The following is a 15,337-nucleotide window of genomic DNA, read 5'->3' on the forward strand; positions in this document are numbered from 1 at the left end:
CAAATTTTCAATCCTTGCGTATCAGCCACGGCTCTGCCAGTGTATAGAAGTTTTCCTATTATAGTTGACTGACTAAGTACCATTACTTCTTAGACCTTGAGGCCGTGGTAGATACGTAATGACTCAGGCTTTTATTATTTTTGTGTTAGTTGTTACTCTACGTGTTCATCCAAGGCACTTCGAAATGGTACACGTGCCATGCATTAACTCAACTTAAACCAGCTAAATTGTGGAACATGCTGTTGCCAACTTATAATCTAACAATCAGATTGGTAGCACAAATTTATTTTCTGATTCGTCAACACTCGTATTGAGATATTGTCATTTAATATTTTCATTATCATTTTGAACTGTCCAATAAATGTCAATTAATCTTATATTTAGATAATCAAATATGTATATTTTTTTGGTTCATGGTACATCTAAACTGTAAGACACAATTTGAACAGTTAATTTGTGTTACTTGTATGTTAACCATGCAATACGTAAGTAATTTACAGGTGCCTGCAATTCATCCTTCACACTCTACCAGGTATCGAAGTTTTTCTCTTTATTATCTCATGAAAGAGATGGTTACCATTTGCGTAGATGCGGCCATATAACAAACGTCTTGGATGATGGAACCTTGTCGTCGATGGATTTGGATGGAAGCCCATCGGATGAAAGATGCTCAATTTATGAAAAGACGGCAACTTTGTTTAGTTGGAGTCCTGATCCGGACGCGGATTTCCTGCGAAAGCCTTTCGCAGCAAGTTCCTGGGCTGGAAACCGAGGTGGGGCCCACCGTGATGTTTGTGAAGAATCCACTCCGTCCATCCGTTTTGTGAGCTCATCTGAGGATACGAGACCAAAAATATGAACAGTATCCAAGAGTCGAGTGTTCCGTACGAAAGGAGGAGGTTAAGGAAATTACGGCCGTTGAAACCTCCCTGACGACGACAGCGATGTTTACATGCCGTTCATACCGTTCATAATGCCATTCCAACTGGGATTAACTGAAAACACAAATATTAGCATGATTTAAAAATTCTGCGGCCTAATGAATATTTCAACTATGTACGTTTAATTCTCACGTTTTCAGCCCACTTGAGCATTTGATCCGGTTCATTTTTGCCCTCCTAAAGTGAACTCAGAAAACGTATGAGCGTAGTGGATTTCTCACAAACATCACAGTGGGCCCACCTGGGTTCCCAGCGCATCCGCCTCCGAAATCCTTGGATGATGTTAGCCTCGAGGTCAATGGACTTGATGGAAGTCCTGATTGTTGGATGAGCGTTATGGCTCCTCAGCTCTACTGGCGGCAAAGTATTAATCAAATAATGGTGTTAACTCACTTGGATGACTTATTGAGAACAAAAAAATAAATTCATAGGTTCAAAACATTCATCCACACATGTGTGTGTCTATATATATATATATATATATATATATATATATATATATATATATATATATATATGTATATATATATATACATATATATATATATATATATATATATATATATTTATATATATATATGCGCGTGCGCACTATGAAGTCGACCTCATGGGGACTTCCCATGAAGTTGAGCTGTGTGGGCCCCACCATGATGTGTGTTGAACATCAATATGGTACATTTGATGGGTCTTGAAAATCAGCTGTATGCGGAACTAAGGTGAGTCATACCATCTAAAACCATGCGAAGGCATGCCTAAAACATATAAAAGTACTTAGTGGGGCCCACTTAAGCTTTGGATGTGGCTGAAACTTGGTCCGACCCCTCATCCAAGTGGGACACACAATGGATGAGCTGGATTTGTGAACCACATCTCGGTGGGCCGAATAAATATTTATGAATGTTTTAATGGGAGGGTAACCCCTTTCAACTGTTGTATGTGGTGTGGCCCACCCGAGTCATGGATCGACTTAATTTTTAAGCCCATGGCCCACCATAGAAAGATGCATCTGACTGATGGGGTAGATGTTTGACATACATCACATTGGCGTGTAGATAGCTCGATTTCACGGGAAGTTCCCATGAGCTTGACCGTGGGTTCTGCACAGTCGAGCTCATGGGAACTCCCCATGAGGTCGAGCTGTGTGGGCCCCACCATGATGTATGTTGAACATCTACCCCATTAGCCAGATGCACCATTCCATAGTGGGCCTAAGGCTTAAAAATCAAGTCAATCCGTGACTTGTGTGGGCCACACCACATACAAAAGTTGAGAGGGTTACCCTCCATTAAAACATTCATAATCATTTTTTGGGCCCACCATGATGCGGTTCACAAATCTAGCCCATCCATTATGTGTGTCCCACTCGGATGAGGGGTCAGACCAAGTTTCAGATGCATCCAAATTTCAGGTGGGCCCCACCAAGTGCTTTTATATGTTTTAGGCATGCCTTTACATGATTTTACATGGTATGGCCCACCTGAGTTCCGTATACGGCTGATTTTTGGGTTATCTCATAATTTAAAGGGGACCCATCAAATGCACGGTGTTGATGTTCGACATACATCATGGTGGGGCCCACATAGCTCGACCTCATGGGGAGTTCCCATATATATATATATATGGGTTGAGCGCATAGAACCATAACATATGGTGAGTCGTGTCCTAGTGTGAGCCGTTGGATGATAAATTTTTAAAATATATAGTGGAGATGCCATCCCGGAAAAAAAGGACAAAACCGGATAAATTGGAGTTATACAATCTTGGGGTGTGCTGCCGTCACGAATTGTGTGGGGTCCTCCATGATATAGGTGTTATATCCATACCGTCTATCCATTTAGAGATATCATTTTAAGGCCTTAGTGTAAAGCTCAGGTAGATCCAAACCTCAAGTGGATCACGACACATAAAGTGGGTGCAATGATGCCCACTGTTAAAACCTTTCTACGGCCCATCATAATGTTTATTTTACATCCAACCTGTCCATAACGTCACACGGAACTGGATGAAGGGACCAAACAAATATCATCTTGATCCAAAACTTTTGGGGCCTTAAGAAGTTTTCAATGGTAGGCGTTCAATTCCTACTACTTTCTATGTTATGGTCCACTTGAGCTTTGGATCTGCTTATTTTTTGTGCTAATGTCCTAAAATTATTTTTCCAAATGGATGGACGGTGTAGATATAATACTTATATCATGGTGGGGCCACAGAAATTAGCGATGGCAACACAGTTAGTGGCGTGTGGCACACCAGCCTTTCCGCTTCCCACGAGGAAGGGGACGCCTATTAGATACTGACAGGTTGAGTAGCGAGTCTACTACTGAAGTGACGTCACCAAGTTACGTGGGTTCCACTATGATGTATGTGTTATATCCATACCGTCGATCCATTTTTAGATATCATTTTAGGGCATGGGCCAAAGAATGAGGCAATTAACAAGCTGTAGTGGACCCCACCACAGAAAACAATGGGGACAGTGATTCCCACCATTGAAACTATCCTAAGGCCAACCATAATGTTTATTTGAAATCTAACCTGTTCAAAAGTTAAAAAAAGACATGAAATAAGAGAAAACACAAATATCAGCTTACATCAGCTTGATCAAAAACTCTTGTGGCCTTTAGAAGTTTTTAATGGTGGGCGTCACTGTCCCACTGTTTTCTGTGCTAGAATCCACTGGAGCTTTGGATTTAACTCATTCTTTGGATATTGCCCGAAAATGATCTCTCCAGATGGATGGAAGGTGGGGATACAGAACATACATCATGGTGGGGCCCATGGAGCTTGGTGATGTCACTTCGGTAGCTAGTCTCGCTTCCGCGCCCCACGGAAGGGAGTAGATTAGGTGTGGCCTTCGCCTAACCTAGGATAGTGCATCCCTCATCGTGGGGCCCAACTTGATCTACATATTGTGTACTCACATGGTCCATCTGTTTTGGAAGACAATTTTAGGTCCTGATTCCAAAAATAAAGAAGATCCAATTCTAAGGTGAACCATACTGTTGGAAACAGTGGTGATTGAATAATCACCTCGCATGCAGCCTGTCCTCTGGATTGTGTCGGAAGGAATTTTTATCTATAGAGGTGGGCCCATTATAATGTTTAAGAGAAATCCACCACGTTCATTCATTTTTTTTTGTCATGTTAGGACGTGAGAAAAATAATGAGGTATATCTATAATTCAACAGGGCCACACAACAAGAAAATATGAGTAGTTAAATGCCTACTGTTGAAACCTTCCTAAGGTCTACCATTATTCTTATATGCCATCTATACTGTTCACAGGGTCATTTTTATTAGGATGAACTGAAAATACAAAAATATTAGCTCAATTTAAAACTTATGTAACCCATCAATGTTCACCAGCCGACATCCATTCCTCACTATTTCCTGTCGTGAAGCCCACATGATTTTCAGGTTTGCCCCACTTTTTGTCTCATGCCCTAACGTGAAATAAAAAAACAGATGAACGGTGTGGATTTCTCACAACATGATGGTGGGCCCTAACTAACTTCCTATCACATTAAGCTACCCTGAGAGGTTATCGCATCTTCCTATGCATTTTGAGTGTTTATCATCCAACGGCTCACACTAAGACATGACTCGACCGTATGTTATGGTTTTATGCGCTCAACCTTATAGTACCATATATGGAAAAAGGTTCTGTACTGTCGAGCTCATGGGAACTCCCCATGAGGTCGAGCTGTGTGGGCCCCACCACGATGTATGTCGAACATCAACGCCGTGGCCGATCATATTGACTGCAGTAATTTTGTGATGATGTCTATATGGCGACGAGGTTACGTGGCGGCTCCCTAGTCATTGATCTTAATGGTGTCAGGTCAAGTGTAAACACTTTGATACCAAAGCTTTGACTGATGACCTCCAAACAGATGATTTACCAAACAAATATAGATCAAATTCAATGTAATGAATGATCGTTACAATATTCCCACGTGTTAATGCTATACACATGTGAGGGATACATGCCACATAGTCAAGATGTCCAGAAATCCATATAGTAGGGCTGTCAATGGTCAGGCTGGCCCATCGAGCTTTTTGGCTTGGCCACCCTCGGGCTAGGCCCTAAGGCCGGGCTGAGGCTTTAAACTTAACTTTGCTTTTTAAATGGGCGTAGCTTAGATAACGTACAACAGCCTGGCCCGATTTTGGCCCATAAAAGTTTAGGAAGTGCCATTTTGTAATATACTAAAATCAATTTTTCTTCCGGCGAATCCAACCCATTTCCTCTCTCTCTCTCTCCAGCTCATTGACGTTCCTTGCTAGACAGTCCATCCATTAGGTGGGCAACATATTTTCATTGCATATGGATCATTTTCATGATTTTTCTTACGGCAACTTTTACAATTCATCTGCAGCTCACCCGACTAGTGTTGTATGCCTGGGACTTGGACCCGACCCATTTAGTAAGGCAGGTCGAACTTTCGGATACGGAGGACCGGGTCTGGGTTGGTTCAAGTAACCGAGGAAAAGAAAACCGGCCATTTATTTCATGAGTGGGGTCCGGCCATAGGAAGACTCAGACTATCTTCCAATCTAGGGATCCTAAAACTAGACTCATTTACAGTGAGGCCCATCAGATCAATTGGCTGGATCATCTAACCATGGACCCCACATGCATATGGAACTGAAGACACAAGGACATAACGCATATATCATCGCTTTGCTAAGCACACATGTGTGTACAAAGTAGGCCAACACATCTGGTATTGATGACGGGTACAATATCTAAGCCATCCATCAGGTTGTCATGATCGTACAGATGTCCTTACCCAAAAAATAAATCCAATCTGTTCAGCAGATGGGCCACAATGTTAGAAATAGTTGGATGGGTAAGAAAACTTCAGCAAATTTTCGTTCAGCCCAATGCTTGTTTTGTCAACGACCTGAATCTTAGGCAATAGCATGTAAATTATTATAGCACAATGATGATTAGATTGGATCTTGTTTCAATGGAAGCCAATTGCGTCCTGCTGCAGTCGCATGGACGGAAAATCAGTCCAGGTAGGGGCTTTGTGGGGCCCGCCTTGATGTATGGGTTTTATCTACGCCGTCCATCCATATTTACATATCGTTTTAGGTTACTAGCCCAAAAATGAGGTAGACCCAAGGCTTACGTAGACCACATCACTGAAAGCAACAATGATAATGACGCCTACTGTTGATGCATTACTATAGCCCACCCAAATATCAGTTTAATCCAAAACTTCTGTTGCCCCTAACTAGTTTTTAATCGTGAGCGTTCAATCCCCACTTTGTGGTCCACTTGAGCTTTAGATCTGATCTATACATCATGGTGGGATCCACAAAGCCCTTGCATGGACCGATTCTATCCAAGCGTGGGAGGATGCAAACGCTTTCTTGTATCAATGTGCCATAGCTAGGATATAAGCTGCGTCATACACACCCGATCAATAGCTCAGGTAGTAGGCTGAGTGCAGATACTCTCGTTTCAATGCTGAGGTCTTGGAACGGATCCCCAACCGGGATGTGGTGCGGCTAACAGTGTGGTGTAGTGTGTACTAACAATCGGATGTGTGTACAAGCCTCCCTCAAAAAAAGTCAACCCTCCAAAACACCCTCTTTATCTAGAGAAGATTGTCTTCATTGGTGGGTTTACCTAAAATGGAGATTTGGAGTTTGCTCGGAAGGTTTTTGACGACATGCCTGAGAGAAGCTTTGCTTCGGAGGTAGACTTCCGAGAGTTTCAACACCGGGTCAAGGGTTCGAGTACCCATAGGTGGTGAAATTCCACTATGGCGTGCGTGTGTGGGGTGTGTGCGTGTGTAAAAAATAAAAATAAAAATAAAAATAAAAATAAAAAAGCTTTGCTTCGGAGGCTATCAGGTTGTTTGAACGGATAGAAAGCTTAGGAATCAAGCAGAGTGATGTCACATTTTTGGGTTTGTGTATGCTTGCTGTCACGGTGGGATTGAAGGAACAAGCAGTGGGGTTCTTCAAGCTGATGACAGAGAAGTATGAATTGCAGCCTAGATTGGAGCATTACACTTGCTTGGTTGATCTTTTAGGATGTTCAGGCTGCCTGGATGAAGCAGAAGCTCTGAGTTGGCAATGCAATTACGTTTAATGTGGAACGTTGGCAATGAGCCCTACCTCATACATGACGGACAGAATGATATATATTTCCTCCCAACCAATTGAACCATTTTTCTTGCCTTTAATTGCTCAAGAATCTCAACGATCACTTTGATCGAACTGGACAACTGGACCATTTTATTTTTAACCATTCATTCGTCAATCATGTAGAGATATCTGGACCATACTACCAGTACTACATCAATACATAGCAGGTGGCTTCCACCTTTTATTAAAAAATAAAATAAATAAATAAATAAAATGCTACCAGTACTACAACCTCCAGTATGGGATCACGCGACCAAGATAATTAGCCACTTCATATTTCTACTCTTTCTTCCGTGACATGACTATTTTTAGGTAGGAAAATCGTTTCTTACAAAAACATTATCTGACAATACAATATACCCTTTTCTAAGCATCTGTATGGGAGATAAAGGAATACAAATCTGAAAACCTAAATAAAACTCATCATGCAACTTTCCAAGCCTAAGTTGTTGTTTGTTTTTGGTTTTTTGGTTGGGGAGTACAGCACTTGTAAATTTTATTGATGTCCAAACAAAAACCATTTACATCTCTGAAGGGGTGCCAAACCGACTAACCACCCCATTACACAACCATTACACGAAGCAAACACAACCAAAACAACAGAGGAGGCCAAAACACAGAACCAACTAAACACAACCCAACACCATGTTACGTCATCGGATTGGGACAGCCACTGGATGCATACAAACTTTGCTTAACCGCCAGCAGGATGAGCAACTTAACCCTCACACATGTATCTTCCATTCAATAACCAACCACAACTTGTTAATAATAACTATGCGTGATAAGACAAACCTTGGCCCAATAATCATGGGCCATTTTTCTCATCTCAGTGAATCTCACCCCCAAGATATAAGTCCCTGATTGCATGAATTTCTTTGGTAATATCTCTCATTTGCATCCGCTCATTTGGAGATTCTACAGAACATGCGATGCCAATTTTGGCCATGGAAGCCACACATTCCCGCACTTTAGTTCTTGCAATGCGAAGTTGTTCTCCATTGTTCAGACCTTGAACTTCTTCTACGAGAAGTTGTGGGTCTACAATCTCCATCACTCGATCTGGTAAAGCCATCTTAACAAATTGGTGGAGGCTTAGACCGTCTTTAAACATGCCATCAGTTGGACTTTTTCCTGTGAACATCTCTAAAAGAAGGATAGCGTAACTGTAGACATCTCCATATGTAGTCGCCTTTCCGCCCATTCCATACTCTGTCATTTACACACCTCAAAATTTCGAGATATCAAGGTTTCATTCCAACATTTAAACAAAAATAGGAATTAGTTTTTGACGTAAAAGAAGTGACAATCAATACAAGCATAGGAATCAATTATCTTATTAATTTAAAACTTTTGAGGCGTGAAGTTATCAAGGTATAACTAATAAATGAGCCCTACTACAAGAAAAAGAAAAACTTTGCAACTCAATGAAAAACAATTAGTACTAATTACTCATCTGGCAATCTTGCATGCTCAACCGTTGGATGCATTTTTAGTTGAAATCTATCATATGTAAAATTGGAAAAATTACTAAAAAGAATCTTCCATCCTGCAATCCTTCATTCTTAGTGAGAGTTTCTTTCCGATTACCATTGCAGCTGCTCTAGCAGTGGTAATGGACAAAATGATTTATTTTGAGAGTTTTAGGGCATGTTTGGTAGCTGCTGAAAAATGGGTTCATCTCAATTTAGTTAATCGGAACTATGCATTAGAGATTGATTATTTTGGTAACGATTAACAATAATTATCATAGCCAACAAATTATATAATCTCCAATACATAATTAATATTAACCAAAATGAGATGAACTCATTTTTCAGTGGCTATTGAACAGGCACCCCATTTTGTTGTTACTGTTGTTGTTGTTGTTTATGAGAAAGTTTTGTCGTTGTTGTTGTTTTTTATGAGAAAGGATTCAGCTCTCTCAGAGCAACCGTGGTTGTAGTTGCATTGAAACACTAGGATAGTCCAATAGATTGATCCAGACTGTCCATTAGGTAATTTACCTATTTCATAGGCTAGGGTGAAAAAGTCACAACCATTGGACCTCATTTTGTAAGCCATTCATATTTGGAAGACATGAATGGGATAGTTAAAATTGCCTGATAAAAGTGATTCCATAGTACCATAACTGATCCACGATGGGTTTCACTACGATAGCAACTATAACAACAGTAGCAACAACACAAGCAACAAAAAGAAGTGACAATGAAAGCTTCATATTTAAGAACTTTTGCAAAGCATTTAAAAATATAAAAGAAGGAAGAAAAAGCGTGAAATTGTTACCTGGAGGAATATAGCCAACAGATCCCTTGATCCCAGTTGAGCTGGTTTGATCTTGAGAGGTATTACTGGCAGCATTAGAAAGGAACCTTGCTAATCCGAAATCACCCACGTGGGCGCACATGTCATCATCCAGTAGAATATTGCTTGGTTTTAGATCGCGATGAACGACTGGTGTGCCGCAATGGTGATGAAGATACTCCAATGCAGAGGCGACATCAATGGCTATATCTAGTCTTTGAATAAGGTTCGAGCTCTGCATTTCATATTCGCCATGTACACTTGGATGCAACCACTTCTCTAGACTCCCATTAGGCATGTACTCAAATACTAGTGCTTTGAAATCATTACCATTAAAATCAATGCTTGAGCAAGCAGTTATGATTTTAACCAGATTCCGATGCCGGATATTTCTCAATGCTTCACATTCAGCCATGAAACTTCTAGAAGCTCCACGTTGATGACAATTGAAAACTTTCACTGCAACAAGTGTTTCATTGCCATTTAGAATTCCTTTGTATACAGAACCATAACTTCCCATTCCAATCAAATTGTCCGAAGAGAACCCTCCAGTCGCTTTAAAGAGATCCGCAAAGGAAACATTTAAAAACTGGCCCTCCAATAAAGATGCAGGCAAAGGCTTCTTGTTGGCCTTTCTTCTCGCCCGATAAAGAGTGGCAAAGAGAAAGGATAAAAGAATCAAACCTAAAACTGCACCGACCACAGAGAATATTACCATAAGAGACGTCGACCTTCCATTTTTCTTAGGAGCTTTCTCCAGGCATGCTAGCAGCTGTAATTGTGGGATACCTCCACAAAGCTTGATGTTTCCAAGGATCGAAAATGCGCTTGAATTTTTGAAAATTCCTTGAGTTGGGACTGGGCCGTCAAGATCATTCGAAGACAAATCCATATACTGCAAAAATGGAAATTTCTCCAGAACTTGTGGAATTTGGCCAGACAAGTTATTATGAGAAAGATTTAGCAATAGAATACTTTGTAAGTTGCCCAAAGATAGAGGAATGACTCCCTGAAATAAGTTATTGCTCAAATTAAGGACTTCTAGGCTTGGACAATTGCCTAGCATGCTCGGAATTTCACCTATCAATTTGTTGCGGGCAACATCCAAATGTTGAAGGTGTTTTAACTGACCAACTTCGGACGGTAAAGATCCGATCAAAGAATTCTCACCTACATGAAGTACAACAAGAGAAGGAATACTTAGAACTTCTTTGGGTATGGTACTGTTAAGCTCATTTCTATTGAGGGATACTATTTGAAGAAGACTGCAGTTTCCAAGACTCCAAGGGATACTTCCTTGCAAACGATTTTCACTTAAAGAGAGCATAGCCAATCCAGTGATGTTGCCGATGGAGGATGGGATTTGTCCTGAGAGTTTATTTCCATACAAATACAAGCCCTGCAAATTTCGAAGCTTCCCAATACCAATAGGAATGGTACCCATGACAGAGCTCTCATGTATATCTAGACTATTTAAGCTCAAGAGATTGCTTATATATGTTGGGATGCTTCCAGATATGGGGTTTCCTCCTAACCCTAATATTTTTAGGTGGGTAGAGAGATTGCCGATGGTGGCTGGCAGTGTTCCTCTCAGCTGATTATCAGTTACAAGTAATGCTTCCAAAAGGCTACAATTATTCAAAGAAGTGAGGAAACTCAAGTCCTTATCTCCTTCTCCACCTCCAAGCTTATTAGCAGCTAAATTTAGGATACGGAGATGCTGTAGACTTCCCAAGTTCACAGGCACGGGTCCACTAAAATCATTTTTTACAAAATCAACACAAGTAATTCCTGAAGCATTGGGTAGTGAAACCGGTATTGGACCTGTAAATGTGTTATTTCCCAGGAAAAGACCTTCAAGATTAGGAAGGGTGTCACCTATATTGGGTGGAATGTTTCCGTGAAGTTGGTTATCACACACTGAGAAATAAATGATGGATGAGAGGTTGTAAAGCGATGGTGGGATCATACCGGACAGATTATTGAAAGAGACCCGAAGAAATTGTAACTTCAGTAGCCGTCCTAAATCATCTGGAATGCTTCCATCCAAATTGTTGTAATGGAGATAGAGAGAAACAAGAGATGAGAGGTTCCCGAATGGTGGTGGGATGTTGCCGATGAGATTGTTATGACCAAGCTTCAGTAACTTAAGCTTTGACAGAGAGCTAAGGTGGACGGGAATTCTCCCTGAGAGCTTGTTTCGATTTAAAATGATGAATCTGATTTCTGAGCAGTGGAACAGGTCATCGGGGATTCTTCCTTGCAGCACATTACTGCTCAGATCAAGATAACGGAGCCGGAAGAGCCGGCCTATTTCCCGTGGGATTTCTCCATGGAAGCTGTTGCTCGAGAGGTTTATACTTCTGAGGAAGGTGAGGTTTGCCATGTGAGGTGATATGGGCCCTACCAATTTACTGGACACAAGATTCAAGGCGGTGACCCTTTGAGGATGCCGACGACCACCGCATGTGACTCCTTTCCAATCGCAGAAATGGAAGGAATCGTTCCATGTGTTGAAGACTCGGAAAGGATCGTTGGATATCCGTTCCTTGAATGCGATCAAGGCGAGTCTATCTGTCTCGTTTCCTAACGCAGGGAACCCGATTCCTATGCAGTTCATGCATGGAAGATGGGAGGCAAGGAGTATTAATGACCAAAATGCCTTTGGAGGTAAGAGTCCAAGCACCATCCTTCGTTCCATTGAGAGGGATACTGAACAAGAAAAGAAAACAAACGTCAGTGGCATCTGGTGACGCGTTACCTTCGTGTATTTATAAGCGGAATTGGATTTGCCTCGTTCGCGACTTAGAATGCTGCATCTGAGATGGTTCGATGTTTTTAATCGTCCGTGTTCTGGATACTACGCTAGTTGAGCTGTTACATTATAGTCAACACTTGGAAATATATTAATCTTTGATTTTTGTAGTTGAATTTTCTTTTCTTTTTCTTTTTTCTTTTTTCTTTTTTTTTTTTTTCTTGAAAAGGTGGGAGTGCAGATTTTTGTAGTTGAATACAATCAATTGAAAACTCTCTTTTCATTTTTAAATTTTTTTATTTTTATTTTTTATTATAAATACATCCACCGATATTGACGGTGAAAGTCACAAGGAGACCGTGGACTAGAAAATCCAATAACTCACACGTATTGAAATGCACAACCTAAACCCTGGATTGGCGTATTTATTGAAATGGACGATAAAAAGAAACCTTTTGTTGGCTCTTTTTATAACCGTTCATTCTTTTCGAAAATTGTTCAACAATAGAACGGCTATGATCGTGAGAACGATCTACCTTTTGTATATGGCCTATTTAATGATGGGTTCGGATAATGTCTGCAACGCCTGGAGCTGGTTCGGATAATGTCTGTAACGCCTGGAGCGGGTTAGGTGAGACACCGATCGAAATCGGATTGCGTACTGAGTTATTGGGAAAATGGATGGACGAAGCTGATAAAAAACACAAATCATGGTGGACCTCAGAGAGTTTACTCAGTATACTAAGCGTGGTAAGTAACTCACTAGGCAATCCGCTTCCGGATCGTAATCGGATTGCTAACTCAGTTACGAAATCAGATTGCATACTGAGTTACTCAGTACGCTCTTATCGTACTGAGTAAACTCAGTTAGGCTTACCTTGGATGTACGTGGTCTATACACTCAGTCCATCCGTTTTTTCATTTAATTTTAGAGGTTGAGCCCAAAAGTAAAGCATATACAAAGATCAAGTGGATTATACCACAGGAAACGGTTTGGCTAATGATTTCCACCATTGAAACATTTCTAGGCTCCTCAATGATGTTTATTTGTCATCCAACCTCTTAATAAGATCATACAGACATAGATGAACGGGAAAATACGAAAGAAAAATTCAAACTGTGGTGTGATCCATTTTAACATTGTATATACTTAATTTTTGAGCTAAAGACCTAAAATTATTTGGGAATATTGATGGAAAGCACAGATAAAATACATAAATCATGGTAGACAACTCACTACGCAATCCGCTTCCCACGGGATCCACCGAGGTGGGTGGGATCCCTGACTGTGGGGCTCAATGTGATGTATGTGATTACATCCATGCAGTCTATCTGTATTGAAGTCTCATTTTAGGGCATCATCCAAAAAACAATCAGTTCCAAAACCCAGATGGTCCATAGTACAGGAACAATGGTGATTGACCACTAAAACATCTTGTGGGCCACAAAAGATTTGGATCAAGATGATATTTGTGTGGTCTTTTCATCTAGGTGTTTGTGACCTTATCAACAGGTTGGATGTCAAATAAACTTTCAGGTGGAATCCATAAAAATTTTAATGGTGGGAATTCAATCAGGAGTACTATTTCATGTGGTGCATGTGGTCAAACTAAGATTTATGTCAGCTTAATTTTTGGGATCTTCTCCTAAAATTAGCTTTAAAATAGTTGGATGGTGTGGATTTAAGGAAAATACATCACTATGCACCCAACAGTAGGGGGTCTCACCCAATCCGCTCTATGTATAACGAGATCACTAATAAAACTTTGGAAAAAAAAAAGGGACGTGGATTTTAAGACCTTTTGGAAGTTAATGTAATGTGATGCTATATTAGGCCCACCGTGATGTTTGTTAGAAATCTATCATGTTCATCAATTTTACTATCTCATTTACAATAAAGATTAGACGGATCCAAAACTCAAGTGTGCCACATTAGATGAAAAATTGGGAAACAAGTTTAATACCATTGAAACCTTCCTGGTATTCACCTTGATGCATAGATGCCATCTAAACCGTTTATAAGGTCATTACCACCGGGACGAAGTGAAATAACAAAAAATAATTGTCTTGATACAAAACTTTTGTGGCCATACAAATATTTCAACAGTGGTCACAGAATCCCCACTGTTTCCTCGTGTTGCCAGCTTAAGTTTTGAAGCCGCCTCATTTTTGTTCACATATCTTCAAATGAACTTGAAAAACCGATGGATGGAGTGGATTTATCAAAAACTTCGAAGTGGGCCCCACCTAGCATCACAATGCATGAAGTAAGGCTTTCTAAGAAATCTGCGTAGGAAACAAAGTGAGAAACACAAGAGTCAAGACATGGTGGGTGTGGTGCTACCAGAGCCTCTCATCGAACAACCCTGACTGCTGATTCATTCCAATGTTTTGCACAAACCAATGGGAAGTGGATGGCTATAAAATAGAAGTTTAAAATAGGTCATGATCAGTAGTGTGATATAGATAATTTAATCACTGAAATAGATTCTGCACATAATAGACAGTCCAGGTGGATTGATTGGATTATGCATGTGTCCCAATGCAACCTGGATCATATAAAAAGGGGAGAAAAGGGGAAAACAACGGAAAATGGTGGTGAAAAACTGAAGCGAGCTATGCTTCAGTTAAGACGAACTCTGTCCTGTCAGGTTTATGTGGAGTCCACCGTAATATATGTATTTTATCCACCTGTTTATTTTTTTATTTTTTTATTTTTATTTTTAGAAATCTCTATGTAACATTCATATTGATTAAACCAGGCAAAACAGGCCAAGGCTATTCCACCAGCTACAAAAAGAAGGCTGGCCCGCCTATCATATCCTATACAAGGAAATTCTATGGTGTTCTCTAATTTAGCCCAACCCCACCTTATCTAACAGATACCGGCCCTTAACAAGACAGGGCAGGCTAAAGGCCTCCTGAAAAATCCGTTCCACTTGACTCCCACTCCCTTCTATCCACCTCGTTCATTCATTTTAATAAATCATTTCAAAAAATAGGCAAATTCAAGGATCAAGTGGGTCCAACCACATGAGTGATAATTATAATATTGTTGAAACTTTCTAAACTTCCTAAGGCCCATCGTGATGTTTATTTGCCATCCAATCTGTTCATAAGGTTTTTTTTTTTATTTTAATTTTTTAAATTAGCCTTTTTTTGCAGTTCTTCT

At 40.4% G+C, this 15,337-nt stretch overlaps 1 protein-coding gene across 1 annotated transcript; it reads right to left on the bottom strand.

Annotated features, from left to right (window-relative positions):
- Positions 1-7,595: 7,595 nt before the first annotated feature.
- On the bottom strand, positions 7,596-12,099 carry LOC131244312 (putative receptor-like protein kinase At3g47110). Its single transcript, XM_058243941.1, has 2 exons — positions 9,393-12,099; positions 7,596-8,318 (listed from the first exon to the last, which is right to left on the bottom strand). Exons 1-2 carry the CDS (start codon positions 12,097-12,099, stop codon positions 7,936-7,938), a joined length of 3,090 nt encoding a protein of 1,029 aa, XP_058099924.1. The 3' UTR covers positions 7,596-7,935.
- Positions 12,100-15,337: the final 3,238 nt, after the last annotated feature.

This window comes from Magnolia sinica, chromosome 4, assembly GCF_029962835.1.
Source record: "Magnolia sinica isolate HGM2019 chromosome 4, MsV1, whole genome shotgun sequence".
Taxonomy (NCBI): Eukaryota; Viridiplantae; Streptophyta; class Magnoliopsida; order Magnoliales; family Magnoliaceae; genus Magnolia; species Magnolia sinica.